The sequence below is a fragment of the Akebia trifoliata genome, chromosome 2 (genome assembly GCF_017979445.1).
Source record: "Akebia trifoliata isolate Shusen 1 chromosome 2, ASM1797944v1, whole genome shotgun sequence".
NCBI classification, from domain to species: Eukaryota; Viridiplantae; Streptophyta; class Magnoliopsida; order Ranunculales; family Lardizabalaceae; genus Akebia; species Akebia trifoliata.
Window position 1 is genome coordinate 371541 of NC_141376.1, and position 17815 is coordinate 389355.

The 17815-nt window shown below is 34.0% G+C and overlaps 1 protein-coding gene across 1 annotated transcript; it reads right to left on the bottom strand.

Moving 5' to 3' along the window:
• Positions 1-1110: 1110 nt before the first annotated feature.
• LOC147408508 (AT-hook motif nuclear-localized protein 25-like) lies at positions 1111-8752 on the bottom strand. The gene has a single exon (XM_086418932.1). It carries the CDS (start codon positions 8057-8059, stop codon positions 7208-7210), a length of 852 nt encoding a protein of 283 aa, XP_086275058.1. The 5' UTR covers positions 8060-8752; the 3' UTR covers positions 1111-7207.
• Positions 8753-17815: the final 9063 nt, after the last annotated feature.

Below are 17815 nucleotides of genomic sequence, written 5' to 3' on the forward strand. Positions count from 1 at the left end.
TAGTATCTCGAGAAAGAAGCATCTATAGTTTTTTGCACACTCAAGTACACTTGCAGTGCTACTTCGAGTGCTATTTCAAGTCACTCAAACAATTTTTCTTCATAACAAAATTTAATTAGGAGGCGTATTTTCATGGAATAATGCTGGATTGACCTCAATCCACACTTTTCTGACATGGAGGAGTGTATGGAACCATAGATGCTTTTTATCGAGATACGAATGAAAGGCATCTATAGTTGTGTGTGCACATCCACAACAGCAAAGTGTGAATTGAGTTCACGCTCATTTTCATCTTTCTATGTCAAAGTCCTCAATAAAATGGTAACCAAACCATCCTTGGTATAGCTGGTGGAGGAAGTCATGTCATCTGCTTCAAGCGTAACCCACCATACCACTGTTATGAGTATTGGGTATGATTTATCAAGTGTAGTGCAATACCAAATCAGATCTCAAGGGAATTAGGATATTGATTCTGCTTAGGATAGGTTTTCTTTATGGATTATTATTAATTGATCCTTCACCTTTAATATTTCTTATTTAAATCTTTCATCCAAGAATTTCAATAAACTCTATTCTTTCTATTTGATAGTTTCTACCACAATATATTTTCTTCAGAAGTTTCCTAAAATGTTTATTTACTTGCATATTACAAGTCGACCTTGCATTAGAAAATATACTCCCACCCACAATATCTTTTTTTCCTTCTAGACAAACAAGGTAATTAGCAGTCAATGTGTAGATGGATTCAACGGGATTTGAACCTAACTCATAGGATAAACACCCCCACGTGTCTTTACCACACACATCTAAGTTGGCACCTTCCCCATGCACCCCGTACTTTATGTTCTATTTTAGATTGGAGGATGAAGAAAAAGTTCTCTCTTTCTCTATTTTTTTGTCGAAGGAGAAGAAGGATGAAAGGAGTGCAACTTTATTTTTATTTGAAGGTGTAATCATAACAATGGAGTGCAAGTAGTCACTCATTAGAAAGAAATTTCTATAATTGTAAAATATTATATTCTTTTTAAACTATTTTCCTGGAGTCCTGATTTTCTAACTAGAAAATCATTATTCTTTTCCTAATTTTTTTTTTTAAGTCTTGCTGGGTTGACATTGGGATTTACTCACATTTCTAACATGGGGTGGGTGGGGTGCGCACATCACTGTACATGCGTTTCCTCGAGATACGAGTAAAAAGCATCTATGATTATGTGTGCATTTCCATGTCAGAATCGGAGTAAATCCAATGTCACTCAGCATTAGTGAAATTTTATTTTATTTTAATTTTTCCTCTGTAGTTACGGTCTTAGTTGAAGAAATCGAGTCAGGGAACAGCCAGTTGAATAGGTGGAAGGTATTTTATCCTTGTGGGCCAGCCCCTTGTGAATTGTGATATATAAACTTTTTTTGGTCCAATGCCCATACCAAAGCCGAAAGATCTCATTTTTCCTTTTGGGACAAGCAGTCCCATGCATGTGGACCTTTATAGGAGTGAGCAAGCCAGCCGGTTTTGCCCTGATGGGTTGTCACCTTTTACAATATTCATTTAGTTATTATATTTTAAAAAGGAGACTAGAAGAGAACACACCCTTTATCAGTTTTCCAAGAGCTTCAAATGGTACCTTTGGGCCATATGAACAGTAAATCTTAATAACCATATAGGGCATGCTTGGAGAGGAAGCAAAGCATACCTTAGTTCACCTAAATATAACCTACTGTCCCAATATATATATATGCAGTGAAAGCAAAATGTTTTTAATGAAGACCAGAATTATATTTGATTCTTCAATGAAATTACATGAACCTATATAGGACATTTATAAAAACAATGGAATAGAGATAAACTCTTAAGTCTAAATTACCTAATCCTAATTCATACTAGTCTCATGAAAATAATGTTGTGGTGTATCCAATGATGTACAGCTTAGAGAGATGTGTTACTCTTGGACTTTTCTACGGATAAAGCATCTATTGAAGACTAAGTTTACAGTAGAGCAATCCAAGAAAAGACTGGAAGGAAGAGATATATACAATGAGCAAGCAAGTTTAGGGAAAAAAAAAAGTATACAAGAAGCAAGCAGCCAGCCCTTAGACAGATGCCATAAACGGATAAAGAATTGAATTATATCGACAATTACGAAATTCATTGATTCAATCACCCATCCTGTTACAAAATAAATGCATGGGTGTCACCGCGTACAATTGATCTCATTTAATACTTTATTAATCCCAGTTTTTTGGTACTCAACAACCCATTCAGCAGAGGATTTGGCTAAAAAAAGCTCTTAATTAACAAGCCTATGGTAGAGAAATATAACTCACCAATTATCCAACTTACCTAAAACCTATAAGAAGCTTGAAAATTATTAGAATTACGTTCAAATTACATTTCTATTTGCGAGCTTGATGAATTACTTACCATTAAATCAAATAGATAACCTAATTAACTTGAATTTAATAACGGATAGTTCCTTATCTTTATTATGTCAAAACCTTTCAAAGATTTAAAAATTTTTTTTTAATACGAGATGAGATTACAAGAACATTAATATGTTTCATATAACTAATAACAGAAAAATCCTAAATAGAAGTAAATTTTGACTAATAGAATAGAATCTGATATAATCTAATCCTAATCTCACAGACATACGAATCTTCATGAAAATATGTGTAGAAATGGCATCAAGTGTCAAACATATAGCACTACGAAACATGAACATTGAAATGTTTACAATCTCCTTAGTCTGAGACAGGGATAGAGAAATTGAATCCTAGAATGACTCATTTTATAACAATTGTAAATAACTACGATAATGCAATAAACCTAAAGGAAAAACTTGTAGGTATGAGTGCTAGACGAAAGCAGTAACGCTGTGCCTTCCCAGGCCTAGCATTGATCCTTCAGAGTTATTTGTTAGTTTATATTGGTTTCTTGGCAACTTTATTCTGTATAATTAAAGATGGACACAAATTATGTTTATCAAGGCATAGGATCCCCAATACTGCAAAGTATTAGGTACAAAACTAAGATTTTCCAGCTTAGGTTCATCGAACAATTATACATAGGTTTGGGTGACTCTTAAAAAAAAAACACATGATCCAACCATACAAACACAAAATCCAACAATCAAAATTTATATATATCACGATAATACATATTCTGTTAATTCTTATTAGAGTATTTGACGCAATATAATATAGAATGACATAAACTAGATCATAGTTTCTGTATTTCATCACCAATGGAAAGTTATGATCTATGGAAGGTTGTGGTAAAGATTAGGAATGTTATTTAGAAGATTAAATTTATCAGAAGTTACATATTCTCAATTAGGATTTTCTAAACTGATAAAGTCAAAGTTAGGTATGATTTTCTTCCATGCTTTGTTCTTGTAGTTATTCATACAAACTTACAAGGATTTCTTGTAATGGCATCCAAGGCTTACAAATAAAGTTTAATTTCTACATTAAATTTTATTGATAATTCTTGGATGTCATTAGAAGAAGAATTGGTGAGTTTATATAAGATAACTCGACATAAAAAAAAGAGAGTTCATATAAGATAAGATAACTACAACAACTTATAGCATATAAAGGAAAATCATACCTTACCTTGACTTTATCAGTTTAGAAAATCCTAATTGAGAATATTAACTTTCTAAATATATAAAATATTAATCTTATAAATATTATTATTAATCTCCACCACAACCTTCCATATATCACAACTTTCCATCAGTAATGAGATACACCAAATATGATGTCAGTGTATTTCATGTACTATAATATATTGTATCATATGCTCTAATGATACCATGCCCAAGGATAAATTTCGTCTGTTGGATTTCATATCCCTGTGATTGGATCAGGTGGTTTTTCATGAGTGACCAGATCTTGACGCTCATAATAAATATCATCACGTATAATTATTTAAAGTACATTATTTCAATAAACATTAATATCTAAATGAAGATTAATAAATAAAATTTGCCTAAATATGCTCGAATTTACCGAAGACATGAATTTAGTTAGAACTAAGTGGAGAAACATGATTCAATATTGACCCTACCCTAAGTATTTGGGAGATGGGCTTTGCAGATGATAATGAGATTCTTAGACGTATCAGAAGTGTCGGTCTATACTTTTGTAACCATCGAGATCCAGATAGTTTGATAATCAAATTGACAATGGTCATTGGTCAATGACAAATCAACAAGCAACATGTGGAGTAGGTAAAAAAGGGGGCGTTTTGGAGCTGGTATGACGTCCAGGTTCACTGAACCTGGAAAGACAAAGTCTCTCATATAAGGATGTGGCATACATTTTGGGAATGGTTTTTGGGACCTTGTTCTCCAAACGTAGGAAATTGGTGAAGTTTTGAGAATGGTTGTGAGCCTTGCAACTCTATCCCTTGCTTTCTTTAAATTAGTGCCTCCTTTCTCCTCACCACGTCCTTAAGAATTGAGTGATTTCATCTCTTCTCTTATACTATAAAACACAGAATGTTTTGAGTTTAAAGAGTAAGTGGTTGAAGAATAGTACCATTTAAATATAGGTTTAATTAAATTTATGTCATTTTCTATGCTTAGATCTTTAATCTAGGTGGCCAGGAGAGTGATGAGAATGGAATTTTTTGTTGTGAAGCAACACACCTAATTATCAAAATACTCTAAAAAAAAGTTGGGATTTGAGGTGAAGGTGCCACTTAGCTAAGTTGATAAAGGCCTCGATGAGAATTGACCCCTAATGGTTTGTGGAGCCTGATGGTATTAGCCATTGTAAGGAGTACTGTTCATTATTTCACGAAAATTTTGTAAAACCCTAGTTATGTCTTCTTGGAGTTATATATTTATCTTTTCGGTAAAAAAGTGGAATTTGTAACTAAGAATTTTCTCTTCATAGAGGAACCGGTGTTTGCATGTTGCTCTTAATTTTCTTCTGTATTGTTTTTGGAGTGGTTGTTCAAACACCTCCGCTAACCACTAACCCCTTGCTTGCTTAGCAAAATAAAAATAAAAATTGGGTTTCAAGGTAGGGTTAGAATTAAAATTTGTGAATTTTGAGTTGAATACTTTTTCTTGAGAAAGGCCAATTTCTCGGGTTGAGTGGTTCCCTAATGATAAGTCGAGTATGATACTCATTTCTACTGGGTTGAGTTATTCCTATCTTATTATTGTATCCCTTACTTTTCGTTTTATAATGTAATGGTCTTCAAATTTGTCTCTCTACACCCAAATAATTGAAAGAAGATGGAAGAAAGAAAGAATTAGCTGAGTAGTATATATAGACACATACTCAGAAGCTCCAAGAACATTGTAAATACAAGCATGAAATTGGGTAAGTCACTCTGCAAAGAGTGACATGTGGGATAGGATAGCAGTTCTTTTGTAATCTCATTTAAAGCATCAAATAACGAATTGCTTCATCGCCTAGCATCAACAACTATAGATATTCATTTTATGAATGCAACCGCCTAAGGCAAAAGGAGTCTACTAGATTCATTTTATATTTATTTAGCAGATAACTTCTATAAACAAAATTAAAAGAGAGATCGAGAGTTCCTGGAAATATTTGGAACTAGTTAAGGAAATTCAATTGTTGGCTACATCCTTCTTAACATGTGGGTTTGAATATTTTTTTACAAGAAGCTACTAAGGTGGTGGGCTTCTTAGCAAAGTTGGGTTCTTTTCTAGAGGATTTTTTTGTAACTGAGGATGCTTCCTACATACCTCAGGAGTTAACGAGAATCATTATTGAGAACTTATGCTGTAATTATTCTCAGTGATGTTTGTTTCAGGGAGGGACCCTTCAACCCCATTTAATCAATTAAAAAAAAAAAAAACCCCCTTCTTTAAACAGGTGTGAGGAGCTTCATGGGGTTTGGGATTTAAAACATAATTAAATCTAACTGCTTGGTGTTTAGAAGAGTTAAAAGGCATGAGTGGAAGTGTTCAAAGACATCAAAAACAAAAAAGAAACAAAAGAAGTCACGGTTCCAAGGAACAAACCCCAATGAATGTCTCTTCCTCAAGTTTTTTAGGTTTTTGGGAAGTGTGCTCTCTTCTTTTTTGCCCAAGTGGGTAGAAATTCTTCCGAGCACAAAAAAATATTACTCTTTTTCTAAAATAAGGCCTTAAGTTAAGCTTAGAAAATTTTCCTTAAAGAGAAACTTTTGCTTTTTTATGATTTTGAAAATTTATAAAAGAAAATTAATTTTTTTTTTAATGAAATGTTCTGAATGAGAAGTCTTCATACCAGGGCCTAAGAAGTGAAACAGATTGCTAAATATTGCAGGTTGGTGTAACATCTCATTCAGTTATTTATCCATGTTTAGTAACTGACAAGAGAAGTTTCTGTTTCTACTGCTGTAACGTTTGTTCAGCAAATGAGTACTTGGCGCTGAGAGAGAGAGAGAGAGAGTGAGAGAGAGTGAGAGAGAGATCCTTGCTCTTCCATCTTTATCAGAACTAGGGTTTGTGCAGAGAGAAACAACAGGCTTTTAAGGTTCTTCAGTGTAACTTTTCTACTGTTGGGTACCCAGACTCAAGACAGACTAAGATATTTGTAGTTGGGTTTTGATTGAACCTAAAAACCAAACAAAATTGGGGTTTTTGACTTTAAATTAGTCCTAGGTTCTCTTGAAATACATTCAATAGCTAGTTCTACAGTTCTGCCCATCAAGAATAGAATAAACACGAAAATTAAAGTAAAAAAGAGACCTATAATAATAATAAATAGCACTATTGATAATAGTAATCTTTTACTACTTATTTATAGATTCTAGATAATAAAAAAAAAAAGTCACAATCTGCAAACATGTTTTTTTCTCTATTCAATAATAGTGAAACATATGACGAAATCAAAACAAACAATAAAAGAAAATTAAGAAACAATTTTCCACATTATATCTAGAAATCAGTAAACATATAAAGAAGAAAGAAAAATCCTAGGACAAGCAAAAAAATAAAAATAAAAACAAGAGGTGAAGAAATCTTAATGATTTATACATTAACTTGAATCTACTGACCTTGTAAAGTCTCTAAATCCTTGCTTCAAACTTGGTTTCATCACCCTTAATTCTGAGTTTCTTATTATTTCTGATCACTATGGATGAGATTAGATTCTAAGAAACACAAACCCTCCATGAATTCAGACCTTGCATGTGCCTCATAAAACCCATTTCTTTTTAATATAAAACAAGTTATATCTAAAAGGGAGGCCTAGGAGCATTACCACCCCATCCAAATCCATCACCTGGAAACTGATAATTGGCCATGTTCATTCCCATATTATAGAAAGGACCACCACCACCACTACCTTCACCACCCAATTGTACACCAAGTCCACCACCACCAGCTGTAACACCTGATGACTGTGATGCTGTAGGCTGCACCTGCGCTGGCGCTGACTCCTCCTCCTCCAATGGTAACCGTTCAAACACAGCATTAGCAAATGATGCCGCCATTAAAACCACTGGAGCTGATGCCATCAATGGACCCACAATACTTCCCCCCACAATCTGTCCCTGTCCGCCAGCTAAAAATATTGTCAATCCACCTGCACCTGGTGGTGCCGGTGGTGGAAGTACTGTACCTGACAGCGATAGAATATCGAACCGCCCGTGAAGCGTGACAACACTACCCGATGGTGTCCCTGGTTGCCGCAATGTAACATTTACGACTGTGCCACCACCGCTAAGAACGCAGACTCCCCTACCTCGGCGTCTAGCATAATTCGACACACACTCAACGATATCAGCACCTGCTGATACTTCAAGCACGTGCGATCGAAGTGCATTTGGATTGTCACGTGTGACAATTATCGGTGGCTTGGGCTTGTTCTTAGATCCAGGGGGCCGGCCACGGGGCCGACGATTGGCTGTGATAGCTGTACCGGAGCTCGTCGTGGCTGCATCGACTTCTTCTTTTGGCTCTCTTTCCGGGGAATCTGAATCTTGGGTTGTTTGATCCTGTGGCTGTGATGGTCTTTGTAAATCAAGGTCCGGTCTGAGGAGCTGATGGACGTAGCGAGAACCTGCGTTGGGTTCCAAACCCGCCATCGCCACATCTATTCTCTCCCACCACTTACTTGCCAGTTTTGATTTCTTTTTTTCTCCCTATTTGATCTATCTATCTTTCTCTGGAGCAGATGAACAAACTATAACTCAACAACTGCTTCTCACCTTTCCGTGTCTCTATCTATGCAAAGCTAGTTTTCAAGAAAGAAAGAAAAAAAAAAAAAATACCCATTTTATCATGAAATAAGTTCACCACACAACCCTAACTACTTCAATCAGACTGCAATAGTATCAAATTTTTTTTCTTCTTCTGAGTTTTGTTCACATCTTCTACAATCCAAAAGCAAGAGAGCTCAAGACTTACTTCTGTAAACGTTTGAGATCTTTAAATCTTTTCTTCACTGATTCAATCACTCAAAAAACGAAACACAAAACTTAAAACAAACTGTCAAATCCAAAGCCCGTGAATCATATCTACCTGTTCTCAGATCATGATTCCTCGCTTCCTGAATTTAGATAATTTTGATTGCAATGAAGAAGCAAAGCAACAGACAGATTTCTGTAAAGAAGCCTTAAAAAACAAGAGAAACCCATTAAAATATCAAGTTAGAACAATCCTAATGAGTGCGAATTCACGCACGACCTGTAGTTCTTCTTTACTAAGTTCTCAAGAAAGAGAGAGAGAGAGAGAGAGAGAGAGAGAGAGACCAAAAGCAAGCAATAACAAAGACAAAAGCCTTGGCATGTGGGAAGAAAAAATAATTATTTAAGTGATTTTATAAAGTTTATTAGAGCATTTAATATAATAATACAATAGTTAAATCTAACTAAATAGATATTAATATAATACGGTAAAGCACATAAAGATGCAATAACAACGTAGTCTACAGAGGGAAGGTATATGTTCGTTTAACCATGGTTAGTTGACCTGAGCTTTTAGTTCAGTTGTCGGATAGTATTTTAATTTGAGTCTGATAATATGACGGACTTGCTAACGTGGAAGCATATAACTTAATATAAAAAAAAGAAAACGAGAGTCTCTCTCGGTTGATTGTGAAAAAAGAAAATTTCAGATTTTACCACCTTTTGACATTCAAAATCATGATAGGATGAAATGAAGTCATACGGGATAAAATTATATGAATTTAAAAAAAAAACAGTAATTTTTTGTCGATGAATTTTATTTTTAAATGTGAGTGCTCGGTAGCCATCCATTTTATACACCATGGATCAAATTAAAAAAAAAATTTAATTTTTTTTAATATAAATATTTTTATGAAATCTAGATGCCTATGTCGTTGGACTATCAATGTGATAATTAATGTTGACCCAACGATCTTTTTTAAGATTTAAAATCTAAAAAAATAAATATGTGGGCAAAGAGTAGGTAAGAGAGAAATTTTCTTTTCTTATTTTTAATAAATTATATATTTTCACGTCAGCATGCATCAAGTCGATCATATTATCAACACTCTTTTAATTTTAAGAAACGTTCAAACATTATTCTTTCATAAATAAAAAAATAAAAGAGCAATTACTTGGTATGAGTCACATGACACCCACATGGCTATGAGAGAGTTCGTGTTTCTTATCCAGCTTCATGTAGTTTCGTTTGTGCAAATAAGTCAAACTATTTTTCTCTTGTATGAGTCAAATCAAGGATGGGAAGTCTATTATCCAAACTTTTGATAATGTAAAAGCTTACACAATCTAAAAAAAAAAAAAAATGTTTTTATTTTGATTTGTAGTAAATAATAAAGAATCATGTTGGAATAACATTGAAATTGACATTGTTCCATACAAAATCATATCATAAATGCTTCTTACTTATGTCTCGATGAAAAACATCTATGATTCTATGCACGCATTCATATTAATAATGTTTTAAACAATGTTAATTTCAATGTTGCTTCAGCATTTTCCAATAATAAAGGTTTGTACTAACTAGGCAAAGGAAACTTTGGCAAATATTACGAAGTCTCAAAAAGTTGTTTGTAAAACTGTTACAACATAATTGTTTTAGAGCTCTAATTTCTGTACTGAAGTACGAAAGAGATGTTTTTTATATCCATCAATTTTCTTAGTTTTTGATCATATCTATGTTGCTTCATGCAAATAAGCTATATTAATTTTCTTTCTTTTACTTTCATCCGTTAACTCTGAGTTCTTCATTTTAATGTCCTCAACTTCAAAGTGTCGATACAGATCATATATGCCTAGAGTAACTTATCTACTTGTATTTGTTCAGGCATTATTGTGGTGTGTCATTGCTAGATGATTCCTTAACTTGTGTCATTGCTAGATGATTCCTTAACTAATTAACCCTTCCCACTACAATAGGGCTTTGTTGTAGGATGCCGCTTAGCATGAACACAATGCAATGAACGAACAAGCCTAATGGAGGGGGGACATTTTTTTAAACCAATTGCCAACTTGACGCTTCTTTTATTTGAACTTAGGATCTGTAAAGGGGGACACTATACGTAGGCAGAATTCTATGCATGATTAAATAAAAATATTTATTTCAAAATAGTTTTTGAAAACTAATTTTAATTTTTAACATGCATATTGGGACCAACAAATCAATGGATTGAGATGCCATATGGATAGTTAGTTGAACATGAAAAGTGTGTAATTGGGCATAATGTAGTCATTTTAGCCGACATTTTGGTCTGGACACGGGCCATTTCAGCAATGAGATAAAAGAAAAATGCGATTAGGCTATGCTTCAATGGCTGAGATGAGAGGAAGTTCTTAGGGATTCTCCAAAGTTGTATCATAAGAAAATTTCACAGGAACTAGGAAAAATCTATTTTATCTTTACTTCCAACAAGAGGTTAGAGTAGTAATTGTAACCAAAATTACTTGGTGAAGAAGAGCAAGATTAAAGAAGTGATGGTTTTAAACCTGAACCGAATTTTTGGATTCGATTCGGGTGTGGCTAATACCAAGACCAACTCGAAAACCTTGGGTCCAGATTCAAGTATCAAATGTCAAAATCCAACCCATATCACACCTAAATTTTTGGATATTTTTAAGATTCGATTCTATCTAAATTTGGGTAGAACCAAAATTCATAAGTTTGTATTGAAATATTTTTAAATAAAATAGAATTTATGAGAGCTGAGCACTAGATGTGATATGATCATCACATCTCACAAACTCACAAAGTGCTATTTTGTATTTAAATTAGTAAAAATAAATGTAATATAATAAATCAGTTTTCAGTTCGAATTTTGATCCTTAAATTGGGTTTGGTCCAATTTTGAAAGGGCAAATCCAGAGTTCAACTAATATTTATCAATTTCAATTCGATTTTAACTCCAACGAGTTCGATCTATTTTTTTCGTCGGATTTTTTTATCCGAGCTTCACGGTCCGGGTAAAATGTACATGTGTAAATTGGTTGCAGCTTGTAGATGGGGTGTATTTCTCATTTCTCATATCTCATATTTTCTAATCGTTTGCACGTGCACTTCTTTCAGAAGTTCATAATCATATTTGACATCACGTGCACTCAGTAGTCAAGGCAGCCTCACCAGCTGTCAGACACGTGGAAGATGTCGGGACATCGGTACTTGGTCAACCTTATCTAAATTCAATCGTTCCAGTTTGGCGGCAGCTCTGTCCGCACTATATTAAAGTCTCTCTCCTCGTCCCTAGGCACTCCCCCGCGCAAGACGCCAACCTATCCAAATTTCACATAACACGTCAGCAACTCGCTGTACAAGTGTCAGAGTGATAAATGTCAGATATTGCCAACTCAGCATGAAAGCCACGTGATGGGTCCATTTATGAGCAAAATCATAGATGCTGATGCGCTGCCACACTGTGGATATTGGGTTTCCTTGATCACCCCTACATAAACATATATGAATCTGACTGAAAGTGGCCAAGTGGGAGATGATGTGCTTTCAAGGGAGGCAAAGTCTACCATGATTGAATGGCCACATCAGCATAACATAATGAGGGCACGTGTCAAGCATCAGCCATATTGGTTGGGTCCCAGAGTGCATGGGAGTGGCATCTTTGCTCGTTGTGATGGATCAATGGGCTTCAGCCAGGTTGTCATGTATTGCAGATTGAGGGAGACAAGAGTGGGTCCTAGTAATGGGCAACTTGTATGGTCCAAGTTTTCTTGTCATCCAAAATTTTCTTTCATTTCAGTCTTTTACGTCTGATGACGTACATGTTGGGACTTCTCATCTTCCTAACAGTCATCCCACTTGGATCAGTGGGTTCCACTCCAAAATATGGTTCATAGTTTTACTTTCTTTCTTTCTACTTTCTGTAATATTGTTCATAACTAGTGGTGGGGGAAACCTAACGTTCAAACCCCACCCCCTTTTTCTCCTTCCCAACTGTCATGCCATATGTCAAGTGGATCCTCCTCATGTTCGTTCGTCAGACTACGTGGTGTGAGATTAACGGACCAATGGCCCAAAATGTAGTAGCATACTTCATCAGGCCTGGCCCATTGACAGCCCTATTTAGCTTGTTAAGCTGTTAAAATAAGTTAAAGAGAGAGAATATATATATATATATATATATATATATATATATATATATATATATATATATATATATATATATATATATATATATATATATAAGATGGGTAGATGTGGTGTATGTTACATTTTTTTTTTTTTTTGTTGAGAAATGCTACATTAACTTCCTACAACATTGCTGCCCTGACATAGTGGTATGCATAGCACCATAGATGCTTTTTCTTGAGATATGACTATTCTATAATCGAGGAAAATCAGTGATTCGCTGCACAAACAATGATGTGGAAACTAGAAAGTGTTGTATGATGTTAGTGTAGTGTGCAGGGTCAAATCTGCAGGCTTCAAGATTGAACCACGTGTCGTCTAAAGTTGTGATGAGGTCGGTTATATCAGGGTCAAACTGAACTGTATAGTCAGGGGAGAATATGTTAGAGCTTGGTGAATGGGAGGAAGAAGTCATAGGGTATAAGGTGGAGGGATTCTCTCCAACGGTGTGCAATCACAAATCATGTTAAATTCTTGATTAAGTCCTGATAATTTGACTCCCCCTCTGACATACACTACTGGCGTGTCAGTGTAATATGGGGATGTGAAATTCTGATCCCGAGGAAAAATCTATGATTTTATACACTGCCACGTCAAGAGAGTATGGAGGAGTTATTAGGCAATCATCATTCTTTCTGATTTATAAGGATTTGAGCGTGTGTTAATTAAGAAGGATTTTATTATTAGAAAGTTTCTAAAATGGAAAGAGAAGGAAAAATGAGATACATTCAAAACAAGTAAAGTTACTAAATGGGAATAATGATGGATTTGAAAATGTCTAAAATGGGAGATTCTATCCCCACACTTTCTATACAAGGGGTACATTCATGCAAATCAAAGTACATAATTTCTTATATTGAAATTTTGTTAAAATTGTTCGGTGGACTGACATGGGTATTGGAAACTTTGTGGTGTAGGTACATCCTAAAAGATTCACGGGAGAAAAGGATAATCTGTAAGGTGGCCCCAAATCTCAAGGTAGGGCAAGATTTTTCATCTACATGTGGGAGGGCTTTTTTTTTCCCCTATATGGTACGTGACTGTTAATGCTGTTCATTTAACAGCTTGTTAGCAACAAATCTGTATTTGATTGATGGCTTACATTGTTTTAGGCTTTCCAAATAGTGGGGGCTAAAAGTGATGGGAAGTGGGCCCAGCTGAGTTTGCCACCACATGTAAAGCAGAATGATAGTTTGGTCACTGTCCACTTTATGAGTAATCAATCGATACTCGTTTGAAATATTGTTCAAACAGTAATTAATGTTTTGTTGTAATATATATCCGAGAGTATAAGAGTCTTTTCGGTGATCATTTTGATAATAATAAAAAGGCAGTTAATACTTTTATTTTTAAAAATTTTGTAGTTCCCCATCCATTCATTTTTTTAGTGGTAAATTCGTTTGTTTTTTAAACCAAACACACAGTCCAATAACGGAACCTTAATCTGACATCACAAGATTAAGGTGAGTTTTGATCGAATGACTAATGTAACTTGTAAATAGATGCAACCCTATTTATCATATTGGAAAGATAAGTCAGCTGTGGACCTATCATAATCCTCCATTGTAAATTAATTTTAAAATCACTTTTTTAGCCACAAAGGTAGACATGTTCTACATTTATATTTTATACTAAACAATAATATATTGTTTAAGTTTAACTCTTTAGGTAGTTAAAGCATTGAAAAGAGTTAAGTGTGATATCATATAAATTGATTATCAGAGTGTCTTTGATAGGCATCACATGATATCTTAAAAGAGAAATTTATTCAGAAAAGAAGATTATCTATTGTAACTAGCAGAGAAAGTAGTTTATGTGAAAATTTGATTTTTATTGAGATTTCTTGGATAATCATTACATGAACCATACTAGAATATTTATAAAGATTACATCAACCAAGATATAGAAAGTAGCATAATAAAGATATATCAATTATTTATAATGATTCCTAATATAAAATATCTTAATAGATATTGCTAAATACTTTATTCTCCATCATTACTTTCCTTTTGTAATGAGATACATTGATAATGGTACAATGTATCTCATGCATCATAATTTGATGCATCCTATTCTCTTACATCCTCCTGTAATTGTATGATCTTTTGAAGAAAGAGTATGCAATTGATTTAATTGAATAACCCGTTATTGTTCTCATGTAAAAATTAATGATGGATTGCCGCTAACAACTAATTGAGCTAGATGGTGGTCACTGCCTGCTTGTGAAATCTATTACTGTCGCATCCCGTTCATTTTGAGTCTGTCAAAATCGGTGACACACTAGATCAAGTCCGTTATGATCCCTCCTAGAAGCATACCAATTAGAATTGTGTGACTTAGATAAAAAAAAATCTCATTGAAGAGATTTTAAATAAAATGATATTTGAGATCATAAAACATGAGTTTTTGGATAGAGGAGGTTTTTAGAAACATGAAGAAATGTAGGATTTTTATTAAAAATAACAAAAATAGTAGTGAAGAAGAAGAGAAAGAAAAAAAGATTTATGGTCGACAATGGTAGAAGGTGTCACCACCATCGTCAAATAAACAATGCACCAAGATTGATGTGCTCAGTGGAGTTTGAGCTTTGATAGCATGTAGAAATCCAATTTTTATTGAGCTTTTTTAGATAATCATTACATGAACCATACTAGGATATTTATAGAAATTACATCAACCAAGATATAGAAAGTAGACTAATATAGAGATACCAATTATCTATAATAATTCCTAATATAAAAATAGATATTGATAAATATTTTATTCTCCATCACTACTTTCCTTTTGTAATGAGATACATTGATAATGATACAATGTATCTTTTAGAGGTCTTGTTGAAAAGGGAAAAAAAGAAAAAGAAATAATAGAACATACTTTTGTTTAATATATATAAAAATATTTTGAGGAGTGTGTGATTGAAATAACTTGTAGCATGAAAGTCAATTACTTTGACATATGCAACAAAGACCAATTATAATAACAATAAATGTAAGCACAGTGCAAATCATAAACTCAAAAAATAGAATTGCAATGCCGTTCGAAAAGGCCAAGATAAAAGTGATAAGGACTCAAAAAGAGTTCGGATTGTATGCACCAAAGGTGGTAGATTGAAACCCTCCTCCTACACCTCAATACATGCCATGTAAGCCACGAGATAAAATTAAATGGTAAAACAAGATTCATGTTGTTGTCCTCGTATTTGGGGCAAGGAATGACACGATTATTATAATTAATTCTAGTTGAAATCTGTAGACCAATGAAAAATGAACTCAAATGCTCACACATAATTTCGATCGTGTATATATGAGATCCAATAGTTGAGATAAAAAAATGTTTCCCGATAATATATTACAAATCTCTAAGATAAATCTAAATAGTTGGATCTCACATAAACATGATCAAGGTTGTGTGTGAACATATGAGTTCAATTTCACGAGTCACGAATCCCAATCTAATTCATAAATCTCATTTTACTAATAATCTAAGAATCAGGATCTAGAACAGTGTATTGTTACAATGTCTACATGACACGTTTTAATTGGAGTTTGACCGCATTGGACCATATGTTACAAAAAAATGGCTTGGTTAGGAGTCTTAGGGAGGGCTACAACTTGGGTGGGCGAAACCCAAACCTGAACCCATTGGGTTGAACACAACCTTGGGTCAGGTCTAGGAGTAGTTAGCTTGGGTTCCACCTTGGGTGTGGGCAACACAAAAAATATGCCCAACTCAAATCAAGTTGGGTTTAGGCATAGGTATTGGCCTACCCAATTTTCTTGAACCTGAACTTAATATGATTATAATTTAAAAGTATTTCAATATCTATGCTTCTGTTTATCTATATGTCAAAAATAATATATGATTATTTTCATTAAATAAATAATTACTTCGTTATTAATGCATTTGTTTAAGAGTAATTACATATTGTCATAGAATGATTATATTAAAATTGTAAATACTTTTATCAAAATTTTGTTGAAAATTGCTGTTGTTAAGAAAATTGATTATTTTAGTTAATCTTCTTACTCTTCTTTTTTCTTCTTTATTTTGCTTATAATTTTATGCATCATTTTTAGTACAAATTTTTGTAAATTTTAAGTTATATTACATGATACTTATCTTTATATAAACTCTTCCAATAGTAAATTACCAAGAATTAATGAGGAATGATTTAACCGAACAATCCGACTAACCTGATTTGGGTCGTTGGGTTTGGGTTGAGTATTTCATGCCCGTAGTTGGACGTGTGTTGGTGTTTGTCAAGTTAGGATTGGACGCGAGTTGATCCCCAACCCGCCCGAGTTGCAACCCTAATCCTAGGTGTCTTAAATCCACCCAAAACATGTCACGTAGACACTATACCTATTATATAGGGATGAGATACCATTCTCTATCGTGACTCATAACCTAAAACGAGCGATTTTTGGCCCATAGTGCTCTTGTACTTTTCAGTGCGTGCCACATCAAGTATGGTAAGAGAAGTTTTGTAATTAACAATAGTAATTTTGTACATTAGAGATGTCATTCAATACACACGGATTCGTGTGATTAGTGGATTGGTGGATTCGAGATTTCTGTGAGCAAAAAAATTTTCATCTAAAACTTAGGAACGTAAAAAGAAGAACCTCCCATTAAGTTTTAAATGGAACCCACCTATTAAAATAATTAAGAGAGGCACATCAAGCTTCCGAAAGCCCATAGCAGCCCAACATGTCTTAATTATCGATTTAAAAGCATAAGCAAGTTGTAAAGATTGCTTTATAATAAACAAACAATGCAAGACGCTCTGCCGCGTCAGCAGAGTGGCCATGTGGTCCACACACCAACCCATTTGTCGTCTTCTCCGCATTGGCCGGACAGGATCCATCGACTTCTCATATACTTGAATGTTTGATTGACTATAATCTAATTCTCTGAATATATTTTAATTAACTCGTGAATCACAATGGAAGCCCGTAATTGATCGATCTATTACTATTCTCAACCTATCACTTCTAAACCCAATTTAATAATTAATTATTCTAATTTTTTATATATAAATATATTTACTGTTTGATGTCTGCCTTGCATTTGAGCACACGTGTCACCAATATTTGACTTAAGCATTAATGTTTTACAGATTTCTTCTCAGAAGCCATCACTACATTTCTCGCTGTAACCAAATGTAATTGATGATCAAATGGCTGACATCATTCGATCAGATGAGTTATGGTGGAACTATTCAAATGATTTCGGTAGTAAAG

Bases quoted from the DNA above. Each gene is read 5' to 3' on its own strand.
- LOC147408508 (XM_086418932.1), bottom strand. From the start codon at position 8,059: ATGGCGGGTTTGGAACCCAACGCAGGTTCTCGCTACGTCCATCAGCTC.